The sequence below is a fragment of the Monodon monoceros genome, unplaced genomic scaffold (assembly GCF_005190385.1).
Source record: "Monodon monoceros isolate NGI ecotype Baffin Bay Population unplaced genomic scaffold, NGI_Narwhal_1 Super_Scaffold_21, whole genome shotgun sequence".
NCBI classification, from domain to species: domain Eukaryota; kingdom Metazoa; phylum Chordata; class Mammalia; order Artiodactyla; family Monodontidae; genus Monodon; species Monodon monoceros.
Genome location: NW_021703778.1, coordinates 35775329 through 35796886, shown reverse-complemented (window position 1 = coordinate 35796886; position 21558 = coordinate 35775329). Strand labels below are relative to the sequence as shown.

Below are 21558 nucleotides of genomic sequence, written 5' to 3'. Positions count from 1 at the left end.
AAACATGTTGGTTGGGAGCTGGGATGCTTTGAAGGCGGAGGGACTGTACGTTTTTTGTATGCCCCCTCCGCGCCTAGCCTCCCAAAACAGGCACACAGCATACATTCCATAAAAGCTTGTTGAATTGATACCAATAAGCTTGTGGCTTCTACCCAGTAATAGAAGACCAAGTCAGCTAGCTGGGTTTGCGTTCTCAAGAGGTTCACAGTTTAGTGTAGGAGGCTAAGACAATAACTCGTTCATTTAACAAATATTTTTTTCAACGTCAGTGTGTACACAGGTGGAAAAGGTGAGGCAAGAGTGATCATTCCGAGCTCCAGACGAGGTTGCGACAATGATTGATTCGGAGCGGCGACCTTCTGACCTTTTCATTGGTTGTCGCGAACCCTCCCTTCTATCACCCAACCAATCCCGGAAGCGTGCTGGAAGCCTCACAGGCCGCGGGCAGCCAATCAAAAGTGCCGAGGGTTGCGGCAGCTGGGGTGCTGACGCCGATTTCAGTTCAGCGAAAAATGACGCGGTCTGGACAGTCCAGTGGCTGGGGGTGCAGGGAGACCAGGCTCTGGCGAGCCGAGCCCTCCGGGCGCTGACCGCCGGCGGTCATGGAGGACGAGCAACCCGACAGCTTGGAGGGCTGGGTGCCGGTCCGCGAGGACCTCTTCGCCGAGCCCGAGCGGCACCAGCTGCGCTTCCTCGTGGCCTGGAACGTCGTGGAGGGCAAGTTCGCTGTGACTTGTCACGACCGCACGGCGCAGCGGCGGCGGCGGCGCAAGGGGAGCCAGCCCGGGCCCGAGCTGGTGTCCGAGCCCGTGTCTGAGGCCGCCGCGCCCCCGCCCAGCTGGGCAGGCCTGCTCTCGGCCGCCGGGCTCCGCGGCGCGCACCAGCAGCTGGCGGCGCTGTGGCCGCCGCTAGAGCGCTGCTTCCCGCGGCTGCCGCCGGAGCTGGACGCGGGCGGTGGCGGGGCCTGGGGCCTGGGGCTCGGGCTGTGGACGCTGGTATGGCCGGCGCGCACGGACCTCGGCGAGGCGGCGCTGCAGGAGCTGTGCGGGCAGCTGGAGCGCTACCTGGGCCAGGCGGCCGACGGCTGCGGCGGCGCCGCGGTGCGCGACGCGCTCTTCCCCGCCGAGGGATGCGCGGCCGACTGCGAGAGCCCGCGCGAGTTCCGGGAGCGGGTCCTGCGCGCGCGGCTGGACGAGGCGGGGGCGCGGCTGCGCCAGGTACGCGCCCGCCGGGCCGTCGCCCGGTCCTTCTGCCTCTCGGTTGAGCCTCGGGCCCTTTTCCAGGGTGGGACGAGTGCGAGAGGGGGGTCCTTCCGCAGACCAGCGCGGGGAAGGAGCAGGTTAACAGCGTGATGCGCGGAAGGGCCGCGCAGCCTCGCAGGTGCTCTTCACTTGTCGGGGAGCATCGAGGGGAATTACGCGGAAGCCCCGTGGGGCCTATAGCGAGAGGACTAAGTTAAATCAAAGTTTAATCGCAGTTAGGAGCCAGGGTAGGCCCTTAAACCTTTCCCCTGAAGATGCTGGTGGAGCTGGCTGTTTTGACAGGAAGTGCCAGAGAATACTGAAAGCAAAACTAGAAATATCCCATCCGTGTAGGAAATGACAACACAGACTGAAGGTAAACACTGACAGGTTCTGTGTATGAGGGAAGACCGATAATGGAGACAAAATGTTTTAGAGGATGTAGGTGCTTTCTAGGACACAGGTTTTTTAGGTGATAAAGACTCGGTCAAGTGGACAGCCGACAGGATGTGAGCTGTCTTCATCAGTGTGGAACAGCAGCAACATGAGTGCAATTTTAAGCTTGAAAGAGGTAATTAGTGAGATGGAACAATTCATTTTTTGAGTGGTAAGCTTACAGAACTGAAGGGGATTCACAAATTCACAAAAGGGTTTAAGAGAAAAATATGGCTCATATATCCACAACCAGCTGACTCTCCTGAGTCAAGATTTAGTGCTCTATCCCACACCCTGACATGCCTCTTGCTTGCCTTTTTCTCATTATACGCCGTACTTAATCTGAATGATTTTTCTCTGCCTTCATTTGAGGAAGGGGAGGTGTAAGAGAACAATCCAGCCACATTTCAAAATCTTAATTATATCCTCTCAAGCTAAATATAGAATGTGGTTTTTTTTGTTTGTTTGTTTTTTTTCGGTACGCGGGCCTCTCACTGCTGTGGCCTGTCCCGTTGCGGAGCACAGGCTCCGGATGCGCAGCCTCAGCGGCCATGGCTCACGGGCCTATCCGCTCCGCGGCATGTGGGATCCTCCCGGACCGGGGCACGAACCCGTGTCCCCTGCATCGGCAGGCGGACTCTCAACCACTGCGCCACCAGGGAAGCCCCTAATTTCACTTTTAATGTGAGGAAACCACAGAGCAGTTTCAGGCCAGTCAACTTTATCTTTTTAAAATTTATTTTTGACTGTGTTGCGTCTTTGTTGCTGCACGCGGGCTTTCTCTAGTTACCCCGAGCCGGAGCCGCTCTTTGCAGCGGTGCGAGGGCTTCTCACTGCAGTGGCCTCTCGTTGCAGAGCACAGGCTCTAGGGGCCCAGGCTTCAGGAGTTGTGGCTTGCGGGCTCTAGAGCACAGGCTCAGTAGTTGTGGCACACGGGCTTAGTTGCTCCGTGGCATGTGGGATCTTCCAGGACCAGGGCTCGAACCTGTGTCCCCTGCATTGGCAGGCAGATTCTTACCACCAGGGAAGCCCAACTTTATCATTTTGAATCAGACAGACTTTTATTTTTTAGACACCAGTTTCTGACAGAAGTGGTTTTTCCTTAAGCTAACATATATGTTACTATTGTAAAAGTTATACTTTACCCAAGTTGAAGTTCATTCAGAGGTATTATGGCACCAGTATAGTTCGTACTGTTAGGCTAGCTGTTGACACTTGTGTGGTTCACCTGTTTACGTGTAACAGGTGGACAGAGGAGGGCTTAAATATAAAGTATACTGCGTCCGTGGAAGTGTGTGTGATCATCTTAATACTCAGCTCATATTTAGAACAGGAAAGCAATTGATTCTAGAATTAGACCAGTTGCCAATATTGCTAGTGTATATAAAGTGAAGCTGAATGGTTTGAATTCTGAATAGTCTAAGCAATAAGACTGAAAAGTATCAGTTGTCCTAAGTTTACTTTTTTGTGTGTTTTAATATTTTTCAGGGACACTTTTTTTTTAATCCTATTATTATCACCTGGATAAAATGTCAGCTGAACATAGATCACTTTATCCTTAAGGGGAGGGAAGGAAATAGAAGAATTTAAGGTTATTGACTGGGGGAAAAAAGTCTATACTATTACTTGATTTTATTTCTCTTCTCCTGGGGGGTAAGGTAATTTCTTACCAAATGAGTTTATCTAGATTATAAATGCTCAGTTTATTTTCTATCCTGCCTCAGAAGAAGTGCTCTGCAGAGGCTAGAGCCACATTTGTGATGCTAACTGAATCTGCTGGGAGTTTGGTGGCAATATTAACCTGGGGGAATTAAGAGAGTTGGCATGCTGGAGAAGTACTTGGAGGCATTTCTGTGTCCTTATGAGCTTTTAAAAAAGGAGTACTCCTCACAAAACCTTTATGGTCGGAAGAGTGATGAAAAATATCCTCAGTCTACCCCCTATTTGATGCCTTTTTCTGGTCCTTTTCTCTGAGTACTTAGAGAAAACATAGTTAAGATAAAATTTTCAACTCTGCATCCTCCTCCACCTCCCACTTATTATTATAAACGTCCCCAGGGCTTCCCTGGTAAGTCCCCAGTTACTAAACAGTCTTCAAAAGCACAGTGCTGAATGATTGATTATAGTAATAATAATCTACTATGGATATACCATGATTTATTTAACCATTCTTACTGGGCATTTTGGTTGGAGAACAATAGCATTTTCATGTTTAATCAGTATTTTTTTTTTGCGGTATGCGGGCTTCTCACTGCTGTGGCCTCTTCCGTTGCGGAGCACAGGCTCTGGACGCGCAGGCTCAGCGGCCATGGCTCACGGGCCCAGCCACTCCGCAGCATGCGGGATCCTCCGGACCGGGACACGAACCCACGTCCCCTGCATTGGCAGGCGGACTCTCAACCACTGCGCCACCAGGGAAGCCCTTAATCAGTATTTTAAATTGACGCATTAAAGTTTAGAACATTCAGGTTTCTTTAGCTTTGTTGGTTTGGTATGATCTTATAAATACTGTCCACACGTGAGCTTTATTTACATTTTGCCTTCTAGGTGCTTCAAGGGCATGAAAAAGCCAACACCATGATAGCATTAATGAAAGTGTATCGAGAGGAAGATGAAGCATACCAGGAATTAGTTACTGCTGCAACCATGTTCTTCCAGTATTTACTGCAGCCATTCAGGGATATGCGAGAACTTGCAACTTCATGTAAGCTTGCTATTTTGGTACGTTTTCTTTATATTTTTACTTTATGAGATTTATTCTTTATCGTATACTGTTTCTTCAGTCGCATTTAAGATTCAGTCTGTGTTTCCACTTTGGGTTTACCCTATATTTAGATATATTGTAGATATATTGAATTTATTATTTTTTAAATTGATTTCAGATGAAGACATTTTACATCAGTCGTCTTAATACATTAAGATTTCTGCAGATTTTCAAGGGTTACACACTTTCTTTGCCGATGACTTTTTTTTTTAATTTCAATTTTAATTTTTTGGCTGCATTGGGTCTTCATTGCTGAACGCAGGCTTTCTGTAGTTGCAGCGAGCGGGGGCTACTCTTCGTTGCGGTGTGCGGGCTTCTCATTGCGATGGCTTCTCTTGTTGCGGAGCACCGGCTGTAGGCACGCGGCCTTCAGTAGTTGTGGCGCATGGGCTCAGTAGTTGTGGCTCGTGAGCTCTAGAGCGCAGGCTCGGTAGTTGTGGCGCATGGGCTTAGTTGCTCCGTGGCATGTGGGATCTTCCTGGACCAGAGATCAAACCTGTGTCCCCTGCACTTGGCAGGTGGATTCTTAACCACTGTGCCACCAGGGAAGTGATGACTTGTTTTTGATGTGTTGCTTATTTACTTTAGCTTAATTTCAGCCTCTAAGGACACATGCAGACTTCTGAGAAATAGGATGAAAATTTAAATAGCAAGGCCCTGGATTGTAATTCAGTAAATTAAACTTTAGTAAATGCTGTCATTGCTCTTATTTCATTGAGCCATGGAACACTAGTTAGAATAAGCATTATCATTCCAGTGTTATAAATGAATCTGGAACCAAGGTGGGTGGGGAGGTTCAATAGCTTTCTCTGGCTCTAAACCAGCTGGAATCAGAAGACAACAGAGATCTCTTGATCTCTGCCCCCTGCACTGGGCCATCCTTCCACACATGCACTCATGGCCACTGCCGGGCTACCATAAAAATGGTATCATGTTTAGATGAAACTCATGCCAGCCTAACCTGTGGAGAAAGTTGTTCTGTTCGTTATTTTGCAAATCTATTATTTGGATTGTCTTTACTTCCTGTGTATATTTTTTCTTTCTCTAAATAACAGCTGTACTGAGATATAGTTCACAGACCATATAATTCACCTATTTAAAGTGTACAATTCAGTGGGTTTTAGTATATTCAGAGTTTTGCAACCACCAGCACTAATTCCAGAACATTTTCATCTCCCTGAAAAGAAACCCCATATGCATTCCCCATTCCCCCCCAACTCCAGGCAACCACCCATCTGCTTTCTGCCTCTAGATCTCCCTGTTCTTGACATTTCATATCGTATGGAATGATTTGTGTCTGGCTCCTTTCATATAGCATCAGGTTTTCAAGTTCCATCCATGTTGCAGTGTGTATTAGAACTTCATTTCTTTCATTGCCAAATAATGTTCATTATATGCACATAGCACATTTACATACCCATTTAGCAATTGATGGACATTTGTAACTTTACACTTTTGGGCTATTATGAACGTTGCTATGAATATTTGTGTTCAAGTTTCTATGTGGACATATGTATTCATTTTTCTTGGATATATGGATATGCTGGACCCTACAGTAACTCTGTTTAACCTTTTGAAGAACTGCCCGACTATTTTCCATAAATTCACCATTTTACACTCCTACCAGCAGTAAATGAGGGTTCCGATTTGACCACATCATCGTCAGCACTTGTTATTGTCTGTCTTTTTGATTATAACCATCCTAGTAGATGTGAAGTGGTATCTCATTGTGGTTTTAATTTACATTTCCCTGATGGCTAACCTGGGTGTATTTCTTATGTCACTAAATCATGCTTGGTAGAAGAATTGGATACTAGGTGACATAGTATATGTCACAATCATTCATGTTTTAGGTTACTGTATTACTTTTGCCCTTCAGAAAAGAATCTCACTATTGAAAAGCTTCCTGCCATGTCCCTAAAAGAAACCACAGCAACAGCTAACACTTGAGTGTCATGTACCAGGCTTTTGCTGAGTGCTTAACAATACAAATCTCATTCAAACAATCGTGTATTATTATTAATAGAGAAACATAACTTGACAGCATTCCCTTATAGAAAAAGCTATTTGAGTAATACAAAGTAAAAGTAGGGTTTTTTCCCTTTATACTTCAGAGTATCCCTTTGTCATCCAAAGGATGCACCACTTAGAGCCTTATTCATACTCAGTAAGGAACTGATGAATGAATGAAATTTAATTGACTATGTAGTAGTAATAAAAGTAGCTGAAATAATCCATGTGACCAATTTCCTTTCGATTTCCTAATGGCTCTACATTACTATTCTCTTTTACTAATATAACTTTCCCTTCTTTCTATAGAAGTCCTTGGATGAGGATGGTCTGGGTCCTAAAAGGGTAGTTGCCCTGCAGAAGGAAGCCCAAGAATGGACCAGACGGGCTGAAGAAGCTATAGTCTCGATTCAAGATATTACAGTGAATTATTTTGAAAAAACAGTAGAAGCATTAGCAGGTAATAATTTAAAATGCTATACTAAGATACATGTAATTTTCATTTTATTCGGAGAACATTTGAGTGCCTCTTAAGCACCAGGTTCTGTATTTTTTAGGTACTGGGGATTCAATATAAGGATAAGCATAAACAGCCACTGTACAGTCAGGTGAAGGGAGAAAAATCTTAATTATATTAATTATATATTCATTCAAACACATGGAAAATGGCAGTGGCAACAAGCCACATGAAGAAGAGAAACATGGGGCTCTGAGAGCTTAGGAGAGAGAAATTAGGCCCAATCAGAGTGGCCAATGAAGGCCTCTGAGAAGTGGCACTTGCCCTGATATCTGAAGAGTAAATGGAAGTGGAGAAAGCAAAAAAGTGAGGGACGAGTGTTCCAGGCAGGAGTAGCATTTGCAAAGGCCCTCTGGTTTTTGGGAGCTTGACAAGTCTGAGGAACTTGGGAAGTATGCCAAGTATGAGGAAGCCATGGGCTGGAGCACAATCCAGGCACACCTCATGTCATAGCTCATTTCACTGCACTGCACTTTACTGCACTTCACAGATATTATGTTTTGTACAGATTGAAGGTCTGTGACAGTCCTGCACTGAGCAAGTCTATTGTAAAACAGCAAGTGCTGTTTTCCCAACAGCAGTTGCTCACTTCATGTCTCTGTCACGTTTTGGTAATTCTCCTAATATCTCAAACTTTTTCATTATTATTATATTTTTTATGGTGATCTGTGATTAGTGATCTTTGATGTTATTATTCCAAAAAGATTACAACTCACTGAAAGCTTAGATGATGGTTAGCATATTTTAGTAATAAAGTATTTTTAAATTAAGGTATGTATGTGATCTCGGATGGCCTCAGCCTGCAGCAGCTTGAAGCAGGATTTCAGTTCCCCGGCCAGAGATTGAGATCAGGCCGTGGCAGTGAGGACGCTGAATCCTAGCCACAAGACCACCAGGGACCAGTGGCCAGTGACAAGGCCCTGGCCTGTCAGCTGTGTAGAAATGAATTTCCACATAGAGACAGAAAGTAGTGAAGCAAGTAAAGTGTTTATTAAAAGGAAGAAGAGGACAGTGACTGTGGATAGACACACGGGTGGGCTCAGAGAGAGTCACACCCTCGTGGTAGTCTGAATCACTTTTACGGGGCATTTCTTCCGGGTTTCCTTTGACTAGTCATCTTGCTTTGCCTGGTTCTGAGTCCGTATTTGGTATATCTCAGGATCCTCGTGTGTGTGTGTGTGTGTGTGTGTGTGTGTGTGTGTGCGCATCTCTTAGCCAAGATGGATTCTAGAGGCTTAGGGTAGGTTGACATCACTTACTATGAGGTGGCGCCCCCTCCCTTTTTGACCTCCAAGGAGCCTTTCTGTGCATGTGTAGTCAGGAAGTTCTCCTTGACTTCGAGAATGAGGAATATGTGGTCTTTTATCTCTTATCTGGTAAGGGCCTCCTCCATCATCCTTTTTTTTTTTTAATTTTTGGCTGTGTTGGGCCTTTGTTGCTATGCACTGGCTTTCTCTAGTTGCAGCGAATGGGGGCTACTCTTAGTTGTGGCGCACAGGCTTCTCATTGCAGTGGCTTCTCTTGTGGAGCATGGGCTCTAGGCATATGGGCTTCAGTAGTTGTGGCACGTGGGCTTAGTAGTTGTGGTGCACGGGCTTAGTTGCTCCGTGGCATGTGGGATCTTCTTGGACCAGGGATCGAACCCGTGTCCCCTGCATTGGCAGGTGGATTCTTAACCACTGTGCCACCAGGGAAGTCCCCATTATCCTGCTTTTATGGAGTTTCTGCTATTACAGAGTTTCTGTCCACAGGGGAGAAACTGTTTAGCCCGGGGCCCGTCTTATCTCCTGCCTCAAATATACATTGTTTTTTTAGACATAATGCTACTGTACACTTAATAAACCACAGTACAGTGTAAACATAACTTTTATACGCAATGGGAAACCAGAAAATTCATGTGAATCACTTTATTGTGATATTCGCTTTATTGTGGTGGTCTGGAACTGAACCTGCATTATCTCTGAGGTATGCCTGAATGGAGAATGTGGTGTGAGATAATGCCAGCAAGACAGGCAGGGATGAGACCATATGGTCTTGTGGGCTGGGTGAAGGACTTTGATCTTAAATCATTGTTGATAGTAGACCCAAATAGCAACAACTTATTGCCTGTCAGTTTGTTGAACTATAGTACATTTATAAAATGGAACGCCATATAGCAGTAAGCATGATTCTCTATAATTATTTTTATGAATAGCAAGAGTTCCCTCATATATTAAGTGAAATAAAAAAGATAGAAAGCAGAATGATGATCCTGTGGGGGGGGGGTTTTGTTTGTTTTGGTCAAACTATATCTTCCTGTCTGTCTAGCTAAACATAGAAATAGTCTAGAAGTATATGCACCAAAATGTAAGAAGCAATTGCTTTAAATAAGTGAGATTCATGATTTATTATTTTCTTTTTTTAAATGAAGTTATCTAAAATTTTATACCAATAACCATGCATTATTTTTGTGACAATAAAAATTCACTAAAATACAAGAACTTTTCTTTTAAAAGGGATGTTTTGCAGGTAACATGGGAGGCAATAAACAAAGAATTAGTTCAGGATAAATTTTTCTGTTTTTAATGAGTTGTAATTATGTTTTATTTTATTAATTACAATACAACAGGAATGCAGAAACAAATGGCACAGGATGAGAAGAGATATGGCCAGGCTGCCTGGGCCACAGCAACTCCCAGGTTAGAAAAACTCAAGCTGATGTTAGCTCGGGAGACTCTGCAACTCATGAGAGCCAAAGAGTTGTGTTTCAGTCACAAAAGAGCTGAAATTCAGGGAAAGGTGAGACAAAGAGAAGTGAAACTTTGTTTTAAAAATACACTTTTATTTTAGGTAGAATCTTTCTTTCCAGGCATTGTGAAAGAGCTTCCTTTCTTTGCTTATTCCAACACCATCTTCCAGTAGATTTGCAGACTGTGGAAGGTTGGCCGTGAAGTTTCCCTTTGGCCAAAATGTTTGTGAAATATTATTTTTTTTTAATTGTTTATTTATTTATTTGTTTTTGGCTTTGTTGGGTCTTCATTGGTGCGTGCGGGCTTTTTCTAGTGGTGGTGACCAGGGGCTACTCTTCCTTGCGGTGTGCTGGCTTCTCATTGCAGTGGCTTCTCTTGTTGCGGAGCACAAGCTCTAGGCATGTGGGCTCAGTAGTTGTGGGGCATCGGCTTATGCTCTGCGGCATGTGGGATCTTCCTGGACCAGGGATCGAGCCTGTGTCCCCTGCACTGGCAGGCGTATTCTTAACCACTGCGCCACCAAGGAGGTCCCTGTTTGTGAAATATTATATTGTAGGATTCACTTGACGATAACATCAAACTCAGTACTGATGTAGTACTTTAAAATCAATCAAGTACTCAGTAGTTTAAAATCAATCAAGCCGTGTTTTCAGCACAATTTTAGAATAATCAAAGAGGTGCTTTATCCTAGAAGCGTAGTCACTTAATTTTTTTCCTGTAACATTATGACTTTAAAGCAGAAAACATTTGTAAATACCTCATTGCTGTTTATTTTTCTCAAAACCTAAATGTTTTCATATATTTCAGGGATGAGCTAAAGTATTTGTGACAAACATTGAAGAAGGCATTTTTATCCCATTAAATGAAATGGAAAAGTGTTTCTTCTCTATTTGCTTTTTTTATATTTGATATTGAGCAAGGAACAGAAAATAACTTGAATGCTTGTAAAGTTTGCCTTTAATGTACTAATTATTTTAACTTGCTCTTATTTTTTTCATGAAAACAAGATGGAAGATCTTCCAGAACAAGAAAAAATAAATGTTGTAGACGAATTAGAAATACAATATTATGAAGTTCAGTTAGAACTATACGAGGTTAAATTTGAGATATTAAAATATGAAGAAATACTGCTTGTTACACAGTTGGACTCTATTAAAAGACTTATAAAAGGTAAAACATATATATAAATGTATATATGTTTAAATTACACATTCAAGGAAATACAGATCATATTATCAATTACTGTATATTGTCTAATATATCTGAAATTTTCTAACAAAGTTTCCCTTTAGTACTTTATTATTCAAATAATATATTCATTGTTAAACACACAGCAAAACAAAGGGAAACTATTATTACCCCAATTAAATCATTTAGAGATACTTAGGCTCTATAGCTTTGTAGCCTTTTTTGTATGCTGATGTTTATAAATCTTTCAATTTCTTAAACCAGAACTATGTATCCTGTTCAGTAACCTCTTTTTCACTTAATACATAATAATCATTCTTCCATTTCAGTAAGTAAGAAAACCATCAAAAATTTTAATGGCTGCATAGTATTCCATTGTATAGACATGCCGGGATTTCCACTTTTTCACTGTTGTGAACAGCATTGTAGTGAAGAACCTTCCTTTACACATGTCTTTGTGATTACAACAGATTATTTCCTTGGAATAAATTTCTAAAGATGGAATCAGGTCAAGGACAATGCATATTTTACATTTTGACACATACTTGTTAAAAAAAACCTACAAGAATCATTTGATATGCATTTTTCTACACCTCTATTATTTTCTAAATTTCTAAATTTCATTCTACATAATGGCCCTCTAGATAGGTTGTACAAAATGATGCTCCCATCAGCTGATTATAAAAATAGCTTTTTCCCCATACTTATTCATTTAAATTCTCACCTACTTGAGACCAAAAAATGGCATCTTCTAATTTTCATTTATTTAATCACAAGTGATGTTGAACGCAATTTTGTATGTTTACTGGCCATTTGTATTTCTTTTATTCATGGCCTATTCATGGCCTTTGACCATTTTTCTTTGGAACATTCCCTTTCTATATTAGAGATGTTATTCTATTATCTGTCATATGTTGCAAATAATTTCTCTGTCATTTGCTTTTTCTTGCCTTGTAGGAATATTTAATTATTATGAAGTCACCTCTATCAGTCTTCTGCTTTGGTGTTATATCTCCTTATCCCAAAATTATATCAGTATTTACTTATGTTTTATTTCAGTATTCTTATGATTTTGTTTTTAAAAACATTTGGCTCTTTAATCCAGGTGAAATTTATTTTGATGTGGGGTAGGAATCTAACTTTTCCCCCCAAATTGTTAGCAGTCCCAATCACTAGTTTTTAAAAACATTTTCCCCTGTTGCTTTGCTTTGACTTTTACCTGTCTCATATCCAGAATTATCATATTTGTTTTGATCTATTTATGAATTATTTTCTTTCACTGATTTGTGAGTGGCTTCTGGTGCCAGTACCATGCTGTTTCTATTATTGTACCTTGGAGGTACATTTTAGTATCAGGTAAAGCAAGTACTTCCCCCATTACTCTACTTTTCCAAAAATTTTCTGACTTTTCTCACTCCTTTATTCTTCCAGATGAACTTTAGAATCATTTTGGCAAGTTCAAAACAAAAAAACCCAAAAAACTCGGAATTTTTATTGGGATTGCACTTAACATTAGAGATAATTTGGGGAGAATTGTCATCTTTTCAATTTTGAATCTTCCCATCCAAGAACATGGTATGTCTCTCCATTTACTTAAGTCTTTTTTTCCCTAAAGTTCCTCCAAGTTTAGTTATTTTCTTCATATAGATCCTGAACATTTAATTTAATCCTAGGTATTCAAAAAACTTTACAGTAGCTTCACATTATAAGCGTTTTACATATTTAGGAAAAACTTCTATTAGAAAAAAGTTAATCTGGAAGGATGCATGCCAAACTGTCCATGTGTTCCTTTGGGAATAAGATGCCAAAGAGTTGGTGAAGGAAGAGGCAAATTTCACTTTTTATTTTGTGTACTTCTGTAGGGCTTGAATTTGTTACAGTTAGCATGTACTTTTTAAAAATCAATATGTAATTAAGATTAAATATCATTAAGGCACCTTAATGATATACTGCTGGTAGAATGTAAGTTGCCTTTTTGGAGGAGGGTGATTTGACAAGAGTCATCAAGAGCCTTAAATATTCATCTGCTGAGGAAGTAATAAAAAATGTACACAAAGATTTATATTCAGATGTTCATCACAGTGAAATTGATAATAATAGAACACTGGAATATTCTAACAACAGAGAGTGCTTAAATTTGAGAATACTGTGTTGCCATTAAAATTATATTTCCATCACATGGAAAAGTTTCTCTAAGAATTCTGTTTATTGATATGTGTAGCTATATAAGTTTGTGTGTGTATGTGTGTACACATAGATATACATATACATAAATGTTAATCATAATTACAAGGATATTTAACTTTCCTTACCTTAAAGTATGCATTATTTTTAATAATAAGACATATTTTTAAGAAATCATTAACATGTTTCTAGATAAACAGGATGAAGTTATCTATTATGATCCATGTGAAAATCCAGAGGAACTTAAAGTCATGGATCATGTAATGGGGCTGCAGGATGATAAGAATTTGGAGGTGAAGGAACTCAGCCGGCAGTGCCAGCAGCTGGAATCTAAACGGGGCAGGATCTGTGCCAGAAGAGCCCGTCTCAGGAACAGAAAGGTAGGAGCGCCCAGGGCAGCTTTCTTTTCTTACCCCTTCTGGGGGTTTCTTCTTTTATGAAAGATAAAGAGGTATTGAAAATAAGGCTTTTTATCAATGATTAATTTTGTGTGTGTTTATGTAGCTATCAGTGGATACAATTAAAATACATTTAAAATGTTTTTCTTAAGAAGATTCTTTTTCCTTTTGGATTTAAGCATTTGCCATCATTTTTAGATTTTAATTAAGTCTTTCAACAACTATTTATTGAATGCCTATTACTTACACAGGTATTTTAAAAACCACAATAGGTAGAAACTTCTAATCAGCTATAATAAATGCTGAAATTAATTTTATTGTGAACTGTTGATTATAAAATATCAGATAATATTCAGCTCATTTCAATCCTTATATGCGGTGAGTGATTTTTTTCTTAATTTTTAAACACTCTGTGATTACATAAAAAGGTAACATACTAAGAATGGCTAAGCATAATTGAGATGTAGTTTTTAATATACTTTTTCAGGTATTGTAGGTTGGATGTGTTATGTAGGTATATTTGGAGATATTACTTAGAACATTATGGGGAAATGTGTTTAAAATAATTGCATTGAAACAGATCCTTAGGACACACCCCACTTAGGAATGTGGGACTGCCTGTATGTCCTCTCATTTCTACTTGTTTGGAGGATTTGCTTTTTCATCTCTCAAAGCACTAAATCCCAGCCGTGGCCCTCCTACCGGGAAGGAGGGATTCCCGTAAGCAGCCCACTGCCCTGTATCACGTGACCGAGGAGAAGGCAGAAGCACTGAGCCACACCATAACTCCTATTAATAAATGCTTTATACTGCAGCCCAAATGCAGTGCTTTTTTCTTTTAACCTTTTATGCTATAGCCCATGGTAATATTAAAAACCAGGTGGCGTTCAATTTATAACCAGGTGAAAAACAGATCTATGAAATTATATTATTCCCCCAGGATCAATGCAAAGAAAATCATCGACTCAGATTGCAACAGGCTGAAGAAAGCATAAAATATTTTCATCAGCATCATAGCGTTCAGAGGGTGAGTGGTTGAAGAAAAATGTTTTATATTTGCATAACATGACACACGGGCTTAAGTTTGTGCAAAGTGGAGCTCCACTGCCCCGTCAGCCTTGATCCTGAGGGGACAGCGCAGTCTGGCCCTGCCGTGTGGGGGGCAGACGTGGGGGCCAGAGGAGGCAATAAGGTCAGGTGACAGTCCCTCTCTTTCTCAGGACTTCTGAGAAGTTTACAAATATGTGTTTGTTTAAATACAGAAAAGAGACCAGAAAAAAGAGGAGGAGCAAAAGAAAAAAGAATGGATAAACCAAGAGCGCCAAAAAACACTCCAACGATTGAGAGCATTTAAAGAGGTGAGTTCTAGAAATAATCACTTCGCCTGCATTGTCTGGAGAAATATACGAAGATCACCCATCCTAGGAGAAAAGTATAAAGTATTAGGAACAGAAATTTGGGACATAAAATGTTTCCCAAATGCCATTATTTGTAGTCTATAAATAAAAATCAAAAATATTAGAAATATCATGATGTTTTTGACCTTGCCACACACTAGGGTTCCTGCTCTGCCCCCTGACCAGGTGGTGTGACTCTGCTCATCATGGTGTCAGCTGGCAGGGAAAACTGAAAATAGCTAAATTGCCCTTAGATTTAGCTGTTTCCTCATTTGTAATAAAGAAGTCTTTAAAATTTGGTCAAGGAAACACTGTGATGTAAGTATAATTTTGCGCCCTATTAAAAGTGAATAGGTTTAAAAAAAAACAGTAAATACTTATTTTAAAGTAACATTAAATTTGTTGAATGTAGAACATAAACCTGTTCTCATCACACACCTGCAACACACACCTTCACAATGAACCAAAAGAGAAAACCACCCACTCCCAGACATAATTCTGGGATGAGGTACTGAAGGTGCACTGTGTGATACCAACAAGAAAAATAGGGGCCACCAGAGCGAATCAATCATGTCCTACAACTTCATCTTGTTTCCCGATATGCTTTCTACTCTGATCACTGCCGTACACCAGGCATGTGCTAGGCACTTACATTCATTCTCATTTAATTCTTAAAACAACCTTGTGCGATATCATCACCACTTTAAAGGTGAGTAACTGATGCTCAGGGTGATTACACGACTTAGATGAGGGATATACAGAGTCAGAGCCACAGCAGAGATTCTCCAACCCGGGCAGCACATCAGAAGCACCTCTGGAGCTTCTAAAGAATACTCATGCCCAGACCCCACCTCCAGAGAGTCTGCTTGTCCTGGGTGGGAGCCTGGGCATGAATGCGGGGGGCTACATGAATACAGATGAGCCAGGTGGACAGTAACTTGCTGGTCAGCTGTCACCAGAGGGTATTGATCAGTGTGGAGGAAGGGACTTCAGGGATGCAAGTCCAGCTCCGTAGCCCTGAACTAGTCAGAGCAGTCATGAACTTTCAAATGTAGACAGTATGAAGATGGTATGAAGGTGACAGAAATCAGGCTGCCTAAGCTCTCAACAAAGTGGAACAAGTTGACCTCAAATTGGTAAAAGTTGCAGTTTTTTTGGTCCATGGAGGTATACATCCCTCAAGATTAGGTCTTTGTAAGGTTAGGTTTTTCTTTAGTAAACTATACCTGCGAGACCAGAACTTCTTTATTTTTTTTTATTAATTAATTTTTATTGGCGTATAGTTGCTTTACAATGTTGTGTTAGCTCCACTGCCCAGCAAAATGAATCAGCCATACATATACATATATCCCCTCCCTTTTGGATTTCCCTCCCATTTAGGTCACCACAGTGAATTAAAGAGTTCCCTGCGCTCTACAGTATGTTCCCATCAGTTGTCTATTTTATTTTTATTATTATTATTTTAAAATTTTTATTTATTTAAATATTTTTGGCGGTGTTGGGTTTTCGTTTCTGTGCAAGGGGTTTCTCTAGTTGCAGCGAGCGGGGGGCCACTCTTCAGTTGTCTATTTTATACATAGCATCAATAGTGTATATGTGTCAGTCCCAATCTCCCAATTCCTCCCACCCCACCCCTTTCCCCTTGGGCATCCATACATTTTTCTCTATTTCTGCTTTGTCTGTGCGTCTATTTCTGCTTTGCAAATAAAGTCAACTATGCCATTTGTCTAGATTTCACATATATGCGTTCATCAGAACTTCTTTAATTCACATTTTTAAATTATAAAATTTGCTCTAAACATAAAAATTAGAGAAACATCCATAATTCCTGTTTTAACTGTCACTTTGAGGTCCACCCTGCTGGTATTTTTCATACCTCTGTCTTTTACCTGGTTATACATTTAACACCAGATCATCTGCATTTTTTAAGGATGTTTCGGACTTTGCACTACTTACGATTTTTCATGGCTGCCTAATACTTTAAATTCACCGTAATTTTTTCCACCTATCGTTGATACTAAGTTTCTGATTTTTCATACTAAAAATATGATGAATGTTTTCATCTGTATATATCCTTTCATATCTTTATTACAGAGAAAGTATTCTATGAAAGGATAGAAATGCTTATTCCTTAATAGATAGATTTAGTAGCAAGGGTGGCAGTACATGGTGAGAAGGAGCCACTTTGTGAATTAGAATAATCCACGCACAGAAATGCTTCAGTGTTCACTTACAGAAAGCTTCAGCATTTTGACGGTTTGCGTTTGTAGCAAGTTTCTCACAACAGTTTTTCATTTTCAGAGATGTCCAGGTCGCTCTGTCCTAAAGAGCTCTCGCTCACAACCTGTGGCTCCACACCTGCCGAGTGGACTTCCCCGGCAGACATCCCCGCCGACTTCTCAGATGACGGCGGTGATCCATCCGTCCTCTAGGAAAACCAGAAGCGCTCCCTTATCTGAAGTTAGTAACGTGATAACCCCTGAGCCTGAAGACTGTGCTAGAAACATCCCTGTTCAGACTTTTGTTCCAGTTGGTGCCCATACACACTGCAGATCAAGTGAGGAGTTGTCACTGCCGCCACCTCCTCCACCACCGCCGCCGCCGCCGCCGCCGCCGCCACCACCGCCGCCACCGCCCCCGCCCCTCCCTGCTCCGCCCTTTTCTTCTCAATCTGCAAATCATCGGAATTTACACTTCAGGACTCCAGCGAAAGATGATCAGCCGCTTCCTCTAGTGTGTGAATCGCCCGCTGAGAGCCCGTGTGGTTCCTCAGACAGTCTTAGCTGCCCAGGTAATCTGCCGAAGTGTCCCTGCTCACAGGGCTGGTTAGGTGGTTGGAGCATTCTAGCTTTAGGAGCCTTCATCTTCAAATCAAAATCTTTTTTAGAACTCTCTACAGTCTTAAAATATTTCAGCATTTTTTTGCCTTATCACTCTTTTATTGCAAAGTTAGCATAGCCTAAATCTGAGTTTGATAAATGCTGCGGGAAATCTTTCTAAAATGAAGCGGTCAAAAAAATAGTAGACCACTTTTTTGCATTTGCAAGTATAGCACACTGAATACACTTGAATATTTCTGTCTAATGAGGGCTATAGTTCTACTCATTATTCTAATTATGATTTAGACATTGACTATGGAGGAGACGGGCTGAAATCTGCCCAGACTCAGAGCCCACTGCTCTGGAGTGTATTTGTGTCTGTGTTTAAAGTCTATCGAAATGCTGTGTACACTTGTTTTAAAGATTATGCCTGAGTACCTATGCCTAGAACATACAAGGCGATTGTGCTAGGTGATGTGAATTATACAAACAGAACAGTTCCAAACTGTGGTTCTGGTTAATGCGTATTCTGGTTATTCTGAGTTCAAGGTTTCTTTGCACCTGGAGCCGGGTACAAATGAAAATGTGCACGCTCTTAGGTAGAGACCGTAGGCCCATTTCCATGGGGTCTGTGGCAACATCGTGTAAATGAAAGCGAGAGCTCACGTGCCTGGGCCCAGACGAGAGATGGGACGTGGCAGGGCTTTGCGGGGGGCACCCTGTTCCCGGCCTGGTGTAGCCCACGGTGTGGGAAGCCCTGATCAGCTCACACACACTGCCTCAGTTCACTGGAAAGAATAATAAAATGCCCTTGATGGTGAAACTTTGTCGTATTACTCCTAGACGGGAAATGTAATAACAAGTTATAGGTTAAAATCCAAAGTGTTTTGTTAGCCACGGCATGGCCTTTCAATTCTGAACTAGAAATGACTGTTCACCTTGAAGTCTCATATAGAAGATCCCTAGATGAGTGGCTACAGTCATGCCCCAGTCTCCAGCAGGTGGTAAAAGATTTTACCCCCGCAGGGGTCTCAAGGTGCCAGAGTGAAAAATAGCTTCTCTTCACCAAGGCCTTGAAACTCTGATCTAATCTGTGTTTTGACAGCATTTCACACCCTCAAAAGTAGAGCACGTAAGTTACGTCAGGGTAATGTAGGTGGAATTAAACACACTATATACAGAGAAATGTGCCAGTGCCACCCACTCTGGGTTCATTGAGCTACTGATTAAAGTTTTGCTTTAAGCCTTTTCATGTGTAGAAACCTACTCGCTTCATTATCACAGAACGAGTCATCACTGACTAATATCCGAGACTGAAGTTGGAGAAATACAGTGGGGTACGTTAAAAAAAATTTTTAAGTGGGAAGGGAAATGGAGGAGATACAATCTTAGAGCTGTCAATGCACATTGGGTTGGATTACTCTAATACCCCAGGAATTCATAACTATATTCAGGGTTACACAAAAGGATGATAACGCCTGTGTCTTGAGAAACAGAAGGTACGTTGACTTTTGACTGTGCCTGGGAGTTGCTATGGATTTGAAGAAGTACTGGAAAATAAGTGGTCAAGGTAAAATATTAGCAATTAGACTATCCTGGATTCAGAAAGGGAGCTGATGGTCGACCTCTCTAGCAGATAATCAGAGCATTTGTTTAATGGAATGATGATGATTTGTTTACATCATCGCATTAACTGATGGGTGACGTAACCCTGTTAACGAGTCCAAAAATGTCTCGGCATCTCAGGGAGAAAGAGTATGATTTCGTGACTCCTTGCTCTGTTTACTCAATTTCAGGGTCGATGGATGAAGTGCTGGCCTCCTTAAGGCATGACAGGGCCCCTCTCCAGAAGGTGCAAGCGCCCACTTTGTCCCCTCCCCGTGCCTCAGTCAATGAGCACATTCTGGCTGCCATAAGGCAAGGGGTCAAACTGAAGAAAGTTCACCCTGACCTTGGCCCGAGCCCCAGCAATAAACCCACCAGCGACCTGGAGAGGAGCATCAAGGCGGCGCTCCAGAGAATTAAGAGAGTATCTGCTGACTCGGAGGAGGACGATCGTGATGAGCAGAACCCCGGCGAGTGGGACCGTTAGCCTCTTCGCCAAGGCCCAAGGCTCGTTCTGGAAAAGCATGTGAATGGGGTGCTGGTAGACTGGCCACATAACACCCCGAAAGATCAGCAGGGCTGGGTGTGTGACGTTGCAGCTTTATTTAACGCTGCAGCTCTTAAAGTCAGGGAAGGAAGGAGAGACGTGGTGCCTTTCACGCATCTAAGAATGCACGGTGAGCACAGCTGGCATAAGAAAATGGTAGTTATTGTTCACCACGGATAATCTAGAATCATTCCCTTATTCTGAAAAACGTTTACACTGCTATGGTAAACAGCACTACTGACCGTTCCTCCCGAGTGTGTGTAGTGGTTTCCTGGGATTGAAAGGTTTGAATGTGAACATTATTTTAACAATAATCCGAATAAGTTGCTTATAAGCAGGAATTATTTTAAATATTTTAAAGGAAATGTATTTCATGTATCAGGCAGTATATAAACTCATAATAAAGAACTATTTATAATGCATCAGTGTCACTCATGAGGAAATGAAACATAATATCTTAACACAGCCATCCCTCCCTTGGCTGGGTTTAGCTGAAATCTTATTGAAAACATTAAACGGGACTTCCCTGGTGGCACAGCAGTTAAGAATCCGCCTGCCAACGCAGGAGACACGGGTTCGAGCCCTGGTCCAGGAAGATCCCACATGCCACGGAGCAACTAAGCCCGTGCATCACAACTACTGAGCCTGCGCTCTAGAGCCCACGAACCACAACTACTGAAGCCCGCGCACCCTAGGGCCTGCGTGCCACAATTACTGAGCCCGTGAGCTGCAACTACTGAAGCCCGCGCGCCTAGAGCCCGTGCTCTGCAACAAGACAAGCCACTGCAGTGAGAAGCCCGCGCACCGCAATGAACAGTAGCCCCTGCTCGCCTGAACTAGAGAAAGCCCTCGCGCAGCAACGAAGACCCAACTCAGCCAAAAACAACAACAACAAAATCCCCCAAACGTTAAACATTTATTTAAGCAACTACTAAGGCTGGGGGAAGAGTGTTGTTTCCCTCAGGCACTCATGCTGGAATCATTTCTCCTCCTTGCTTTGTGTTAAAATTAGGAAAGGGGAAGAGACCCATACAAGGCAGTCTCCTCATTTCTCAAATTGTCCAAAGCATCCCCACTAATGTCATCACCCTCACTCTTGCCATGGCAATCCTGGGTTACAAAGAACAAGATGAATCGACCCAACTTTTCCAAAGAAAAGTTATAGACCAAAACCCCTCCTACTTAGAGTTTCTTCTTAGCTAACTCCAAGGGGCCTCAGCTGGCACAGCTGGGAGGGGTCTGGGTCCTTCAGCAGCTGCAGCCTGGACCTCCGTGCATGGCTGGAGATCCTTCAGTGTGGCCACTGCCAGGTCACCCGTGGCTCCCTCAGGTGTCCTACTTTCCCTGACCTGAAGTGATGCAGACCCAGATCCAGCTCCTGTACACGAAGGTGCCTCACTCTGCTCCCGGGGCCCAGGCCTTGGTGCCCTGACCCGGCATTAGCCTCTGTTCCCACTGCTTCCTTTCCTTTTTGCAGGTTCCCGGTGTGTGTGGGGTGGGGGTGGGGGGTGGTGGTGCTGCAGCACGGGGGACAGTCCCTGCTGGCTACTTGCCGGGCCTCAGTCGAAAATCCCAGCGGCAGGCCAAGTGGCAGCCTCCCAGGCCTCTTTCTCCACCATAGACAGGCCGAGCTCAGCACAAAAAGTTTCTCTAGAAAGAATCTGGTATTTTTAAAAATGGCAACATCAGAGCTCTGCTGGACTTTCTTATGCTTATTATGCAAT

General features: G+C 42.4%; 1 protein-coding gene across 2 annotated transcripts; it reads left to right on the top strand.

The window, feature by feature from the left end:
- The first annotated feature begins 483 nt into the window (after window positions 1-483).
- Window positions 484-20501, top strand: WHAMM (WASP homolog associated with actin, golgi membranes and microtubules). 2 transcript variants are annotated; one of them, XM_029239435.1, is made up of 10 exons: window positions 484-1217; window positions 4224-4397; window positions 6760-6910; window positions 9576-9745; window positions 10704-10866; window positions 13261-13448; window positions 14407-14493; window positions 14729-14824; window positions 17165-17654; window positions 19479-20497. In XM_029239435.1, exons 1-10 carry the CDS (start codon window positions 603-605, stop codon window positions 19772-19774), a joined length of 2430 nt encoding a protein of 809 aa, XP_029095268.1. In that variant the 5' UTR covers window positions 484-602; the 3' UTR covers window positions 19775-20497. The 2 variants fall into 2 exon arrangements, with proteins under 2 accessions (XP_029095268.1, XP_029095269.1); XM_029239436.1 differs by lacking the exon at window positions 14407-14493 and having other exon boundaries at window positions 19479-20501.
- The last annotated feature ends 1057 nt before the right edge of the window (window positions 20502-21558 follow it).